The 16914-nt window shown below is 40.3% G+C and overlaps 1 protein-coding gene across 7 annotated transcripts in view; it reads left to right on the top strand.

The window, feature by feature from the left end:
• The window catches only part of aff4 (AF4/FMR2 family, member 4), a 118565-nt gene that overhangs the window by 71766 nt on the left and 29885 nt on the right, over positions 1-16914 (top strand). For 4 of the 7 annotated variants that reach the window (XM_085995759.1, XM_085995756.1, XM_085995762.1 and 1 more), the window contains 4 exons: positions 3354-3380; positions 7707-7761; positions 8729-8766; positions 9551-9710. In XM_085995759.1, the coding sequence (XP_085851885.1) occupies positions 3354-3380; positions 7707-7761; positions 8729-8766; positions 9551-9710 (280 nt within the window). The remainder of the gene's footprint in view (positions 1-3353; positions 3381-7706; positions 7762-8728; positions 8767-9550; positions 9711-16914) is intronic. The other 3 variants (XM_085995757.1, XM_085995761.1, XM_085995760.1) reach the window with 3 other exon arrangements.

Here is a 16914-nt window from a genome sequence, read left to right as displayed (position 1 = left end):
AGTGCTGGGACCACTGTTCACAATTTATATTAATGATTTAGACCATGGAATCAAAAACACAATTTCTAAATTTGCGGACGACACCAAATTGGGGGGGGATAGTCAATACTGAGGAGGACTGCAACAAGTTACAAGAAGACATTAATAAACTTGCAGAATGGGCATATAAGAGGGTGGTGAACCTGTGGCATTCTCTACCACAGAAGGCTGTGGAGGCCAAGTCACTGAATATATTTAAAAAGGAGATACAGGAAACTCTTTATTATCCGGCACCGGCGTGGTGCCGGTTCATCAAAAAGTCCGGATTACAGAGGTATACTTACTAAGGTACGAGAGCCCCGTACACGGCCACAGATCCAGGCGTCCCTGTTGCATGACAACCGGTGCAGAAACCCCGGTTACACGACCACAGATCAGGAACCCCGGTTACACGGCCACTAATATGAAGTAAAACTTACCGGAACCTACTCCTGAATTTTGCCGGTTAAGAGAGATTTCCGGTTATTTAGGTGCCGGTAAAAAGAGAGTTTCCTGTAGATAGATTTCTAGACACAAAAGGCATCAAGGGGTATGGGGAAAGAGCGGGAATATGGTATTGAGATAGAGGATCAGCCATGATCATATTGAATGGCGGAGCAGGCTCAAAGGGCTGAATGGCCTACCCCTCCTACTTTTCTATGTTTCTATAATTGGCAAATGAAATTCAACACACAAATGTGAGATTACATTTTGGTAAGAAAAATAGGGAAGTCACATATTACTTGGAAAATAATCTGCGTGGGGTAGAGGAGCAAAGGAATCTCTGAGTACAAATACACAAATCACCAGAAGTATCAGCATAGGCTAACAAGGCCATAAAAAAGCAAACCAAGCACTAGGGTTTATTTCTAGAGGGATAGAATTGAAAAGTAGTGAATTTATGCTAAATTCTGGTCATATTATAAAAAGGATATAGAGGCACTGGGGAGGGTGCAGAGATGATGTACAAGGATGATACCAGAAATGCGAGGGTATACATATCAGGAAATGATGAACAGGCTTGGGTCTCTTTTCTCTTGAAAAGAGAAGGGTGAGGGGTGATCTAATAAAGGTCTTTAAAATCATGAAAGGTTTTGCGAGAGCTGATAGTGTTTCCACTTGTGGGGAAGAGAAAAACTAGAGGCCATCAATATAAGATAGTCACCAAGAAATCAAATAGGAAATTCAGAAGAAACCTTTTTACCCAAAGAGTGGTGAGAATGTGGAACTCTACCACAGGGAGTGGTTGAAATGAATAGTATAGATGCATTTAAGGGGCAGTTAGATAAGCATATGAGGGAGAAAGGTATAGAGGGTTATGCTGATAGATGAAGAAAGACGGGAGGAGGCTCGAGTGGAACATAAACGCCAGCATGGACTGGTTAGGCCAGATGGCCTGTTTCTGTGCCGTATATCCTATGTAAGCATGTAATGGTGGGGGAATATAGTCGTCGTCCTGGGAAGGGGACATGATTTTACAGTCTGTTCCAATTAGAATTGGTCTTTTCCAGCTAGTTTTATTGGTACATTTGGCTGTTGGCAAAGGATTTGGACAAGCACCAGTTTTGAAAAGTTGTGTACATATTTTAGATGTGTGATATTAGATGATATGAAAGTTATTTTTAAAAATATGCTAATCCATTTTGATATTTTACCAGTTTCTTAAATGTATGTTAATATTGTATACTGATTGATCTGTATTTTAATTAACTTACTTGCTTTTAGATTATCTGTTAAGTATGACAAAAGGCATCTCGAGTCAAGTTTCCAGCCTGTTTGTAGTAATTATGATGTTAGCCAGATAATTTCCATTTGATTTCCTTGGCTTTTTGCACTGTGCGTTCTTAGATACTGAATGGCTTTATTGTAAAACAGGGCTATTTACAATGGAATAAGCATAAATAAAAAGCAGCTCTACTTTTAAAAAAAAAAAAAAAAAACCCTGTTGATTTACTTTTGCTTTTAAACTGCCATCTCTCTCATCTTCCCCACTAATAAAAATAACAGTTCCAAAAAGATAATTGCCCTTTATAATTGCAGCAGATGTTGGAATAGTTACTTCCAATTGTTCTTTTCCCTGCTGTTATCAAGATTGAACATTTGCTATGTAGGAACTTGTCGTCATAAATTTTGGGCTCAACTTCCCTTCCAACTCCCTAGTCATGGGCCTCAGACCATCCAAAATTTAAATAATCTTCACCTGATATACAATTAAATGAGGGTGGTCCATGAGAGAGGACAACTGCTGGGGAATTGGAAGTATATGCATTACTTGCATACCAGTGATTATTTTGCACATAACAAAGGCAAGACAAGTAACGTGATTCCGATATATCAATATTAGATCAGGAGGAACTCTCCAACAGCTAATGGGTAAATGCAGTGTGTGGTATGGTATTGAGCTGTACAAGTATCAGCTTCAGTCCAAAGTCTGTGCTGGCAGTGGTTGTGGGAGTTCCCATTATTTTAGACTGGAGAGTGATCCAACTAGCCAGGGTGATTGTGCTGCACTCCTCCAGGTTCAATTCTAGTCTGTGCTGAATTTATTGATCTATATTGAGACAAAAGGACAGTGGCGTCATTACTGAGCATCTGGTTGAATGGACTTGCATATGAAGAACAGCCATTAAAGCAAAACTACTGGAGGACTGCCAGGTGGATGTATTCTGACCTGCTTTAGAATAATGGACTGTTTTACAATAAACCTAATCATTATCTAAGTGCCACCCTCCTCATCTCTTGAAACAATTGGCCTCTCATATTTCCAACTATCAAATATTTCAACTTCTGAGCAGCCTGGTAGTGCAGTATGGTGGTATATGAGGATTCCACTCCCACCTCTTTGGAGCATAACTGTGGGAAAATCAATATTATCCACTGGTGGAAGCCACCATGATGTTTTATTGTCCCTACGTTTACAGCCCTCGTTGCAACTTGCAGATGTCAACTTCTGGACTGTTCTACCAATGTATTCAATTTGTATATAGTATTGAGTACATTAGTGACCAATAACTGAAATAGTACCAGGATTACACATGAAACAAAAGGATCTGGCAACAAAGAATTTTTGTGCCATCATTGAGACTTGGTTGATTTTATTTTCTTATGTTTTAAATCATGCAGTTCAACAATCTTGGCTTGTGGTTGTAGGTAAAATATGTTCTTGGCTGAGTAGCGATCTCCCTTTGGAACCGAAGAGAACAAAAATATAGAAGAACTTTGTGTGTGTGTAGCTTTTTACTTTTTTAAACTGCTCTACATCTGATATGAAATGTAATAAGTAACCAAATAGAATTTATAAATGGCATGATTTATAACCTTTCTTTTTTAAATAGCTCTGAAACTGATCAAACTGCATCAAGGTAAGTCTACCTGCAATTGGGTGTTAATTCTAATGTAGAAAACAGACTTGTGTAGTATGTTTGGTACAAGGGTCTTGCTTTGGTCTTTATACCTGGGTTGTGTATGATGACGCTATAGAACAGTCTCCATACTTCTTGCCATCCTTTCTCCATTACCAACTTGGTGAGCAGGTGCCACCTGCAATATATGCCTGCAGGAGTGTTGGGTAGTGCAGATCATGTAGCGGTATTGATGGAAATTGGCAGCTAAGTGTTACAATTGTTTAGTCTGTCTCCTTCGAGAAGATGGCCTACTCTAGAATTACTTTTGCCAGGCTCTGAATCTGCTTGATGTAAGTGTTCCTGGGAGTTCCATTACGGCATCGTACTGCGAAGACCAACAATCCAAGGGGATTATGCCACATTCTTCACCTGATCCAATCTAGCATTACAGAACCCCCCAGGTCTATTTTTCTCTCTTTCCTTCTCTTTCTCTGTCCCCCTCTCCTCTCTGTCCCCTTCTCTTCTCCATGTTCCCTCCTCGCTTACTCTGCCCCTCTTCTCTCGTGCTGCCCTATGTTATGCTGTGTTATTGGAAATGCCATGTTTCAGACAACTGAAGCATTGTCTGTACAGGTGGCTATAAGAAATCACAAGCTAATTTTTTCAAAAAAAGAGCAGGAAGTTCTTTTGGCTATCATTCGTCGTTCAGGCAGTACCACTTAGATAGATTAGCATCATCTCATGCTGTTTGTGGCACTGCTGTGCGCAAATTCTCTGGTACGTTTGTCACTGTAAACAACAGTGACGTCCCCCAAAAGTAATTCTTGCTTGTTAATGCTTTGGAACATCCTGAGGATATGAAAGGCATGATATAAAAGCAAGTTTTTCTCCCTCAGTGCTAACCAGGCTGGAATGTAGCTTTTGAAATGCTCGTGCAGAATTTCTTAAAAGGCTTCCCAATGAATTTGGGAAACCTCTTATTTAAAATTGAAAGTGCTTTAAACCACAGGGGCTTTCCCACAAAATTGTTAGTAAGACCTTCCCTTTTTTTACACTTGGAAGTGGGGGGGAGGAATTGGAGATGTAGAGCCTTCATTCTTCTTCCCCATCCCACATGCCTGTACTTGAACCTTCCACCTACATTCTTCACCTTCCTGCTCTCTCCAACCAGATTTTGATATTCCTGCCCTGAGCACCTGTTTTCTTTCCCTTGCTGCTCCCTTCTACCACCTCCTGTTCCCTTTTAATTTTCCTATCCTGCCCTCCAACCTGAATGTCCATGCCTTTTATCTCGTTCCCACCGAACAAACAGGACTCCTAAGATTACACACTATCAAGTTGAGCCTGAATGAGTAACAAGGGAGAAGGATGGAACTAGGGTGCAGAGTGTTTGTCAAGAACTGAACAGAATGGCCATGGACAGATCTAGGTCATCCACAACTTCATATTGAGCAAGCAGTCAGGCAAGCATGGTGGCGAGTGATCATGGAGTCTATTATCGGTAGAGATGAATGTTTTCAACATATATATGGAAGCTGACCCCATATGGATGATGTTGTCGAGGAGCAGCATGCAGATGAGGAATAGGAGGGGGACCTTGAGTAAAACCCTGTGGCAATTTTCAAATGACTGTGCCAGAGTAGGAGGAGAAACGATTGCATGGAATGTGCTGGTTATATCGGAACAGTAATGGGGGTACGGTAATATAGCGGTTATATTACTAGATTAATAATCCAGAAGCCTGGGCTATTAATCCAGAGAATGAGTGTTCAAATACAGCCATGGCAGTTTGAGAATTTGAATTTTTTTTAAATCTGGAAATAAAAATGCTAATGTCATTTAGCAAAGGAAACTTGCCATCCTTACCCGGTTTGGCCTACATACAATTCCAGTCCCACACCAACATGACTCTTAACTGCCCTTTGAAATAGCCTAGCAAGTCACTTAGTTGTAGCAAACCACTGCAAAGATAACACACTGCAGCGGTTCAAAGAAGCGGCCCACCGCTACCTTCTCAGGGCAACTAAGGATGGGCAATAAATGCTGGCCCTGCTCGTGGCACCCACATCCCAAGAATGATTTTTTTTTTTTTTAAAGGTAGGAGTGGAACCAAGTGAAGGTGATGCCATGGAGGTGGACCATGTGGTGTATGCATCAAATGCTTTAGAGAGGTTGAGGAGAACATGGAGACTAGAACATCATATGGTCACCATCAAAAAGGATACCAATGACTTTGTCCAGGGTGCTCTTGGCACTGTAGACAAAGTAGAAACTGGACTGAAGGGGTTTAAACAAAGAATGATGGGAAAAGTGAGCACAGACCTTAAGGATGACGTCTTCAAAATCTTGCAGAGGAAAGGGGGGGTCTCAAATTCAAATGATAATATTTAGACTGAATCAAGACAGGTTAACCCACTGAAGCTTATGGCAACATTTTTTTTTAAACAATTATCTTGATTTTACTCAGACTACAGTGAACCATGAAATGTTACACAGTAGACCAGAAGTGTCCAAACGTTTGACTTTGTTTGGCACATAGCTGCATGCCATGGGGGTACATAAAGTTTAAGTAACTGTTCCCATTGATTTTAGTACATCATCAATTGCTAACAAGATTTTGGTGTTCTGGTTTAGGATTTATCCACCAGTGAATCAGCAGGGCTAAAAACAAAGCCGTCTTTTCCAATTCTCAAGACCCACAAATTTCACACAACAAAACAACAAATAGAAAATATAAATACAAATAGAACTGAGTAGCTTGAGCTTTTAAGGGCTGGATTTTCAAAGCTCAGGGGTCAAGTGTGGCCCTGGATCTACAGGTTTTGCACCCCTGCAATGGACTACTGTATATGGGAGGTGATTTTTTTTGTGGTGATCTATTTAATTTCTTCCCCCCCAAAAGCAGTATACAGTACTGAGTAGTTCATTATCCATTCTATATACTATCCGGAAAACTCGGTGGTAAAATCCTTGTGAGATAAATGTTAGGTACCTTCACGTTCTATGTGACTTATTTGTATTGTGTCACTGTGTTTATTGCATGCTTGTCATACAGTAGTAAAACTGTTTTTCTTTTAAGAAAATTTATTATAAACTAGCCAGCAATTAATTTTAAACAGTAATGAATATTGATATTTGTAAACCACTCAAGATGCGCATGTGTTAAGACATCAGACATCACAAATATCTAGTCTGCATTTAGCTACAGTGCGTACCCCAACTTCCTCCTTGCCTACGGGTTCACACTTTGTTTCTTTCCTGCATGCATCTCTCCAAGTTTGAGCTTCATTCTAGCATTTTTTTCAGTCTGATACTCCTTCCTCACTACTGCTATTGTCCATTCTGAGTTCAATTTACAGAGCTTGTTGTGAACAGAAATTCTGGTAATCACAAGCTAAGCTACTCGACTAATGCCAAACTCCAAAGTCAGCAGCGTCAACTTAGCAACCATGCCCTTTCCACTCAGGCTAAGAGATCACAAAAATCAACACCTATTTATTTAAATCAAACAGCAGCAAATGTTGGAAACAAAATACACTTTGAGATAGTGATGGAAAATACAGAACAGACAACTTGTGATACACCATAACTCACTTGCAGCACTGGAGTTTAGGATTTAGACAGCTTACTCTACTTAACGGTTTATATTCTGCAATCCACATTATAATTCTATGATCACAGTCGTGTTTGTGTTTTTGTCTATTTGTCTCCAGTGAAGATATCATTTTCCATTGATCGCGTACTGCTGTATTGAAGCAGCTTTGCCAGTTGCTTCAGTTTGTTTAAAAAAAACTACTACTGTATTTACTGACTAGCTTGATTTAGATTACTGCCTGTACTTCCCTCCTGAAGTATTCAGTAATTTTCCATCTCAACAGTCACTATTAACATTTTCCATGCTCTAAAAATTTAATTATCTGATACTTGGCCCACAATTATAACCAAAATCATCCTGTTTACTTAATGAAGTAACAGTGAAGCGGGCTTTTAAATGGAGCCACTTTTTCTCTCTACTTTTTTCAGAGAAATGCAGCCCTAAATATTTCATGGAAATGTGGCTTTTATTTTCCCTTGTGAATGGAAATTTAACTAATTTGTGATTTTGTACTCCTGATACATTTGACTTCATTTTCTAAACTTTATCACACATATCCATTTTGTCGTCTTGTGTTCCACTACACTAGATGTCTAGAGAGGGTTCCACTGAAATTGGAACTTTCTGTCCTCTTGCAGGTTTGAAAGTACAGCTGAACATTTCACTCTGTGTTAATGCAGATCAATTTCTATCAACCAGACTTGCTTCTTACAGTGGTGATGATGATAATTCTGTTTAATTTTGTGTAGAATGTTGGAAGATGACCTCAAACTTAGCAGCAGTGAAGACAGCGATGCAGACCAGGTTTGCCTTCACTCCAGCATTTGTTTCCTGTGTATGAAAACTGAAATTGCTTGATTAATGATGTAAAAACTTACCTGCAATGTATAGATAAACTTGCTTGCTTCAGACCGTTAATGTGCTGGAAAAATATGAATAAGTTGCTCGACTCTTGAAGAGTGGGCCAAGTGTTTTTTTGTTAAACTTCCCTGAATGATCTTTTCACTCACCAAAAACTGAGATATTTAATTGGCGACAAAGGTTTACATTTATCAATGGTGTATAGGTGGAGTTAATGGAAGTAAGAACTACAACTATACATAAAGGATCACATGCAGCAGGTGGCAAAGAAAGGAGCAACAAAGGACTGGAAATGGAAAAAGAAATGCATTGGTATTACAGGATTTATAAGTTGACAGGTTGACTTACTTTGCAGCTTGCCAAAACAAGAAACAAACTGGTGTCATATTTGAAAGTGGAATTTTTCTTTCATCTCCCTCCTTTAAAGTCACATCAGAAGCATAGGGCTAATGATAGAGAAAAAATCCAAAACTGCACTAATACTGATGGTTTTACATTTGGACCAAAACCTACTAGTACAACTAGAAACAGATTTCTTCTCCTACCAAACAAAACATTACTTTGTCATATGGGTTTTTAATCTTGCTTCTGTATTTTAATACATCAGCCCCAATCTCCTTACTCAGTGGTTTAATACGTGTTTAGTAACCTCTTTTAGGATACTTGGCTGATTATATCACTTCTGTATTGAAGGTGCATGTTGTTTGGGTAGGGGGATTCTACCTTAATTCAATCTACATAGCAAAAATATGACTACATTAAAAAATATTTGTACTCTGAGGAATTGACATGCGTCACATCTTCCAAAAGAAGTTTTTGGAATGTGTTGAAAGAAATTGGCAAATTCTAATTTTTGAGTATTTATGTACCTTAATTTTATGAGTATCTTTGTATTTTTCTTTATTTCTAGGACTTGGGGAAACCACCTGCAAGGGCTACTCCTGAAGGGTAGGTAGTACTGTACTTGTTTCTGTGGAATGTAAAACGTTCATCAAAACCTGTGTGTCCCTTCTTGTGTTCTTTATCTATGCTTCCTTACAATGCACCATTACCATTTTTTGACCAGGATGAATGCAGGACATCTACTTGCTGACTTAATGACACTTTGTGATTGCATCAGGATCTTGGGACAAAGGATTGTGTACATTGGCCTGCATCAAGCAAATTAAAATCCTTGCGGTGTTTACCATTATCTGATTAATCCTGCAGTCAAGACCAGCAATGTGTTAACACATTGTGTGTTACTTGACTGACAGTTGCATAGGATTTCCCATGTGGGAAATTTATGTAAGATGTGTTTCCAGGATACTACTTGTATTTCCAATGAATTACTGTTCAGTGAATAACTTGTTTTCACAGCATTTTTTAATCACTTACCAGAACTTCATACAGAAATATTAAAAATAACGATGCATAATTTCTTGATCCTTTTTAACTTTGAAGGTTTCCTAAATGGTCATTTTTTGTGAACTAGACTGTAAATAAATCATGCAACACATGCAGAAGTTACTTGTAATTAGAGCTGTAAACCTGGTAAAGTGTTCAATGGGGTGATTTTGCAAATTCAGTTAACAGAAGTGACATTTGGTGTAGATAGAAAATACATATTCACTTAAAAGAAATGTTTAACTCTGGTGTCCACTCAAGAATAGATGACTACTTCAACTTTACATTTTATATTAATTATATTTTATTTCTCAATTGACTTGCCAAATAATTCTGTTCTTTTCAGTAGTTCTGAGCCTTCACAGCAAAACAATGAGAGTGTGGAACCTCCTAGGGCTGACTCCAGCAGCCACAGTGGGTCTGAAAGTAGTTCTGGGTCAGACTCTGAAAGCGAGAGCAGCTCTAGTGACAGTGAGGCGAATGAACCATCATGTATATCTCCTGAGGTATGCCAAGGGTTTGATCTTCATGTACTTTTTGAAAGCATAATGAAGAAACCTGTCTGTATAGTGAAAGGGTATACCAGTGACTGGTACATATCTTGCAAAATGTACAAAAACTGTAATTTAAGTATTGGGGCATCTCTATATTAGCAGTGTAGCATCTAGTGCACACTTCCTGTAACTGTCTTCCTGTTGCACTTTCCCCATTACACTTTGATTCATAGTGAAACAGCAGCAATGAACAATCAACACCAATAGGGAATGTACAAATCAAAAGTGAGGAAAGCTGTTCAACAACAGCATTATAATCCAATGTGGTGAGCAAGGCTGCAATTAATACATTTTAAAAGGTTGCATGTACTACATGCAGTCATACTTCATAGTCAAATGTCCTAATTTATAAAGTTACATTAAACAATTTACAAATGTATTCCAAGTTCTTGCAGTTGATTGTTGTGTAGAATTATTCCACTTCAAATAACTTTCCTCTAGATAATTGGGGTATGTACAAATTTACTAATTGTGATTCTTTTATATTTGTTAGAGCAGAAGACTAGTCAAGTGTACCAAATAAATTGCTCAAAATTTTCCAGACCCTTCCATCTGTCTTTTTTTCCCTCAGTAACTGACATTTCCAAATATTCAAAATAAGGTTTCAAAAGTAATAACATGAAAATGTTTTTTAAAATTTCACAACAAAATAAAGTTGTCTTTGTATGTTTGAGTAGTTTCATTAACATTTTACTACAGCCACTCAAAAACCTGAGCATAAAGTTTTTATTTTGACTCAGTTATGTCTGCTTCAGCTTTAGCGAAATGCCGCAGACTTGAATGTATGTGGTTTCCAGTTTTCTACCAAGCATCAGTAGGGTTTTCTCCCTGCAAGTGAAAGGCTGTTTGTCCTATGACCAGATTTCTAAATTTATTTTATCCAAATGATGACAAAATGCAATGCAGAACAGTTTTCACTTAATTTTTAATTACTATAAATTACTAGCTTTAAACGCAAAGGTTGCTGTAAATACTGTATTTACTGAATGTATGTTGGCATCGTCAGCAAATATACGAACAGTGGATTTTGCATTTAAAACCCAGGGCTTAATGGTTGTGAACCCAAGGAAAGGGGGATGTCTAAAGGTTAGGTGTGGGCCAGGCCACATTCTCCTGGGCACACCCTGCCTCAGTGCTACAAGGCCCCGCCCTCTTCCCTCAATGTTACCAGACCTCTCTGACCACCTCAATGCCCCCTAACTTCAATGACTCCTACCCAATGCTATCAGCACTGTCACTTGTTTCACCTCATTCTCCAATGCTGCCACATTCTAGACACTGATATTTCCCTACAAAACACCCCGACATTGATATTTCCCTCCTCCCTGTCCCCCTCTCTATCCATTGCTACCACACCCAAAAACCTCTTTCCAGTGCACCCAGACCACAGAACTCTCCCCAGAGCTGCCAGGACTTAAGACCATTTGCCCCAATGTTCACAAACCCTGAGACACACCACTCTCAACCAGAGCTACCAAAACACGGGACTTGGTTTCAATACTGCCGGACCCCAGAAATCACTCAGTAAAACAAGTTCTATGTTCCACTCTCTTCCATCACAATGCTGTAAGCTCAGCTTTCCCAATAGTACTGCCATATCTAGTACCACCACTCCATGCTGCCAAAGCCTAGCAACCCCCATTGCTGTTGCTGAACTTGACATACCTACCCCCAATTGCTACACCATCTTCCTGTAAACATAGATGCCTCTTTTCACTGCAAATTGGTCAATCCTGTAGTTTTAAGAGAAGGGAACACCATCTATGGCTAACTAAGGAAGTAAAGGATGGTATCAAATTGAAAACGAAGGCATACAATGTTGCCAAGATTGGTGGGAGACCAGCAGATTGGGAAATTTTTAAAAACCAGCAAAGGATGACTAAAAAAAAGAGAAGATGAATTGAGAGAGTAAACTGGCAAGAAACATTAAAACAGATAGCAAGAGCTGCTACAAGTATATAAAAGGAAGAGGGTAGCTAAAGTAAACGTTGGTCCCTTAGAGGATGAGACTGGGGAATTAATAATGGGGAACGGGGAAATGGCAGAGACTCTGGACAAATATTTTATATCCGTCTTCATGGTAGAAGACACTAACAACATCCCAATAATGGATAATCAAGGGGCCACAGGAAGGGGGGAACTAAAGACAATCACTATCACTAAGGAAATAGTACTTGGTAAAATAATGGGACTAAAAGATGACAAATCTCCTGGACCAGATGGCCTGCATCCCAGGGTCTTAGAAGTGGCTGCATTGGTTGCAATATACCAAAATTCCCTGGACTCTGGAGAGGTCCCAGCGGATTAGAAAACCGCAAATGTAACACCCCTATTTAAGAAAGCAGGAAACTATAGACCAGTTAGCCTAACACCTGTCGTTGGGAAAATGCTGGAGTCCTTAATTAAGGAAGCAGTAGCAGGGCATTTGGAAAATCATAATATAGTCAAGCAGAGTCAGCATGGTTTTATGAAAGGGAAATCATGTTTAACAAACTTGCTGGAGTTCTTTGAGGAGGTAACGAGCAGGGTGGACAAAGGTGAGCCAGTGGATGTGATGTATTTGGATTTCCAGAAGGCATTCGATAAGGTACCACATAAAAGGTTACTGCATAAGATAAGAGCTCACGGAATTGGGGGTAATATATTAGCATGGACAGAGAATTGGCTAAATAACAGAAAGCAGAGAGTTGGGATAAATGGGTCATTTTCTGGTTGGCAAACGGTAGCTAGTGGGGTGCCACAGGGATCGGTGCTGGGGCCTCAACTATTTACAATCTACATTAATGACTTGGATGAAGGGACCGAGTGTAATGTAGCCAAGTTTGCGGATGATACAAAGATGGGTGGGAAAGCAAGTTGTGCAGAGGATTCAAAGAACCTGCAAAGGGATATAGACAGGCTAAGTGAGTGGGCAAACATTTGGCAGATGGAGTATAATGTGGAAAGTGCGAGGTTATACACTTTGGCAGGAAAAATAAAAAAGCAAATTATTATTTAAATGGAGAGAGATTACAAAATGCTACAGTTCAGAGGGGCCTGGGGGTTCTTGTGCATGAAACACAAAGTTAGCATGCAGGTACAGCAAGTAATCAAAAAGGCAAATGGAATTTTGGCCTTTATTTCAAGGGGGTTGGAGTATAAAAGCAGGGAAGTCCTGCTACAACTGTACAGGGTATTGGTGAGACCACACCTTGAGTACTGCGAACAGTTTTGGTCTCCTTATTTAAGGAAGGATATACTTGCATTGGAGGCAGCTCAGAGACGATTCACGGGGTTAATTCCAGAGATGAGGGGGTTGACTTATGAGGAAAGGTTGAGCAGGCTGGGCCTATACTCATTGGAATTTAGAAGAATGAGAGGTGATCTTATTGAAACATATAAGATACTGAGGGGGCACGACAGGGTAGATGCAAAGAGGATGTTTCCCCTCGCAGGGAAATCTAGAACACAGTGGCACAGATTTAGAATAAAGGGTTGCCCTTTTAGAAGGGAGATGAGGAGGAATTTCATCTGAGGGTCGTAAGTCTGTGGAATTCTCTGCCCCAGAGAGCTGTGGAGGCTGGGTCATTAAATACATTTAAGGTGGAGATAGACAAATTTTTGCAAGATAAGGGACTGAAGGGTTATGGGGAGCGGGCGGGGAAGTGGCTTTGAGCCCAAGATCAGCCATGATCTTATTGAATGGCGGAGCAGGCTCGAGGGGCCAAGTGGCCTATTCCTGCTCCTATTTCTTATGTTATATGTTATGATTATTTGGAGAGGGAAAGGGCTGGTGTTTGATTGCTGGCTGTCTCCCCTTGTCGGCAGTGAGGTTTTTTTTATCTGTTAAATAGTGGAAATTATGTATTGGTTGAAAAACAATAGAATTCATGGGATGGTCACTTATTGCAAAAACATATCCTGCTGGCATGGTTTATATTTCAGTAGATCTCACTGAGTCCAGTTATACAAACTAAAAGCAAAATACTACAGATGCTGGAAATCTGGAATAAAACAGAAAATGCTGGGAACACTCAGCTGGTCAGGTAGCATCTATGGTGAGAGGAAGGTAAGGTTAACGTTTCAGGTTTATGGCTCTGTTCGTCCTTTTAAGCTGTAACATTTCTCAGTTCTGGCGATAAGATCATCTATCTGAAACGTTAACCTTATATTGTGGATGATGCTGGAGCTGCAGCTACAAGACGCTTAGCTGACATTGTCAGGTCTGAAGGAAACATTTCTCACCTAAAGTAACTAAAAGCTTTAATCACTTTGGAGGTGATCTGAAATTTTCACTTGCATATGTAGTATTTAAAAAGTATTATTTTGCTATTTTGTGGTAAGGATATAAACTCCAGTGTCTTATTCTGCCATCCCCACTTCTTGCTCATTTCTGTCTTTTCACTCTTTTGCTTTTTATATGCTTGTATAAGGAGTATGAATAAACTGTGTTTTTGAAGTGAATGGAATGAGTGGGTATTGCAGAGATTGGGGAGAAGCAAGGAAGGTAGGAGAAACGGAAGGTATAATTATGCCAAGATCCTGCAAGAAAGCTTGACTAGTGATTAGCCCCCACTTAGAACCGCAACCATTATTAATGACTTTTTGTCTATATGGCAATGTAGCCAGTTCCTTATCCAACCCCAAAATTTCCCACCAATCCCACAAAACTTGCTTAGTAGCCTTTTGTGTAGCATTTTGTCAAAGGCTTTTTGGAAGTCTAGATAGATAATGTTAGCTGGGCTTCCACCAACTTTGTACAGGAAACTTTGTGCTATCCGGCACCCACGGGACCGAGCTGCTGCTGTTGCCTCAAAACTTCCGGATAGATCAGCGTCAATGTTATCAGATAGGAGCTTTTCATCTCCGTATCTGACAACAAAGACTGTTGCTTAGCAACAGCTTGTCAACACTCGGCCGTGGCTTGGAAGCGTCTCTGAAGCTGTTGCTAAGATACAGAGACACCTTCCAGAGCCTGCCGTATCTGACCACAAACACTGTTGCTCAGCAACAGCTTGTAAACACTCGGCCCAGTAGCTTGGAAGCATCTCTGAAGCTGTTGCTAAGCTACAAAGACGCTTTCCAGAGCCTGCCTGTGAAAAGAATGCTAGGAGAAGAAAAAAAACCTAACCAAAACGGCTGCTGATTACTGCCGTTAGATCGAAGCTGCCGGACATTCAACCTCCGGATAGCACAAAGTTTCCTGTAACTTCCTCAAAAACATCAGTTGATGAGATGGGATGCACTTTTCCAGAAGCCATGCTGGGATTCCTTAATGACACCTTTCTTTCCGTTCATACAGTGCATCTCTATTCCCTTCTACCAATTTGCCAATAACCAAAGTTAAACGAATGCACCATTATTTCCCGGTTCTGACTTATTGCCCTTTATAAATATTGGTATCACATGAGCCCCTCTTCAGTCCATGGAAACAATCCCAGTCTCCAGCGAGCTATTAAATACATGAGCCAGTGGCTCACATTACAGCCCACATTTCTTTGAGCACTCTAAGGTGACTGTCATCAGGGCCCGCAGCCTAGTCCCATTTTGAGATCACGAATTCTACTTTTACGTTCAAGTATAACATCGACCCTGTGTTCTGTCATTGAATACCTATTTAAGACTGATGCAGAATAACCATTTAACACTTCATATCCTAGGACTCAACCTCACTCTGCCCTGTGGAATGCTTCATTGGAGATAGATACTCCTTAACGTTCCTCTGATTGCTAACATAGCTGAAAAAGCTGCTATTCCTACACGCCTATCAACTATTCTCTTCTCCAATGCGCCTTTGGCCGTTGTAATAAAATCTTTCATTGCCTTCAGCTGCATTTGATACCTGTCCCTGTTCTTGAGTTGTTTTCCTTAAACTTGTAAAAAAATATTTCTACTTTAGTCTAAATTGTCTTTGGACATGACCATTTAGTCAATGTGGTTTTGTTTTGCTTTATTTCTATTGGCCCAGAAATTTGGGTCGGGGGCTTCCCACGAGTGTAAGCCCCCGACCTGCACTTACCTTGCGCGCCGGCCATTGAGCTGTGGGCCCACGTGGGATTCCGATCCTGGGCCTGCTCCAACCGCAGCGCTTGCGTATCCCAGGGGCGCAGTTAGTTCGATGCGTCCCCTGGGATCACGTGGGCCATGGGGAGCCAATCGGAGCAGGGAAATGCCCATTCATAAGTTTGACAGGAAGAGCTGTCAAAACTTAGAAATACTACGAGCCCCAGAACATCACTAAATCTTCAAATAATTTTTTTTTAAATATCACATTTTTTTAATAAACTATAAATTACATGAAATAACTATTTTAAACAATTTAAATTTTTGAAAAAAATTATTTTATTTTCTAACGGGTCTAAAAATGAACTTGCCTTTCTTTAAAGTATTTTAAAATATTAAACCTGTGGAAAAAATGTTTTAATTTTAATTAATTCACCACTTGCAAAAAGCAGGCCTTACGCCTGCTTTTTAAATGTGTAACTTCTGGAGACTTACCCTCCCGGGAAAACCGGCAAAAAAAAAACAAAAACAAAAAAACCCGTAAGTTTGATGCACACGCGCAGCTTCTCCCGCGCACGCGTTCGAACTCTGAACCCCTTCTTTCAGGGGAACGGAAGTGCCGGTTTCCCGCGCATGCGCAGTGCATGCAGGAAACCGGCACTTCCATTGGGCCTACGCGTGAGTACCCCATGCGTACTCACCCGTGGTGACCCGAAGTTCTGGGCCAATATTATCTCTACCTAGTAGTACTTTGCTGCCTATATTGGATGGAAAAAAATGTTTGGGAGTACAGGTAGACTACCCTTTATCCGAAAACCTCGGGACCAGCCGTGTTTCGGTTTTCGGAAAATTTCGGATTTCGGAAGGTGAGCGAAAACACTTCAGTTTTCAGAGTAATTCGGTTTGCGGGAGTGCGGATAAAGGATACACTATCCCTTATCCGAAAGGGTGAGGGTCGGAGGGGGGTCGGGGTCGGCGGGGGGGTCAGGGGTGGGGGTCGGCGGGGGTCGGGGTCGTGCACACGACTTACGCTGAGTGATTTCGGTTTTCAGAAGTCATGCTTTGCGCCACTTTCGGCTTTCAGAGGTTTTCTGGTTTCGGATGTGCGGATAAAGGATGGTACACTTACGCTGAGTGATTTCGGTTTTCAGAAGTGTGGAAAAATGCTACACTA

This window comes from Somniosus microcephalus, chromosome 8 (assembly GCF_052327205.1).
Source record: "Somniosus microcephalus isolate GS21.2 chromosome 8, FLI_Smic_1.0, whole genome shotgun sequence".
Taxonomy (NCBI): domain Eukaryota; kingdom Metazoa; phylum Chordata; class Chondrichthyes; order Squaliformes; family Somniosidae; genus Somniosus; species Somniosus microcephalus.
This window is presented reverse-complemented; position numbering and strand designations above follow the sequence as displayed.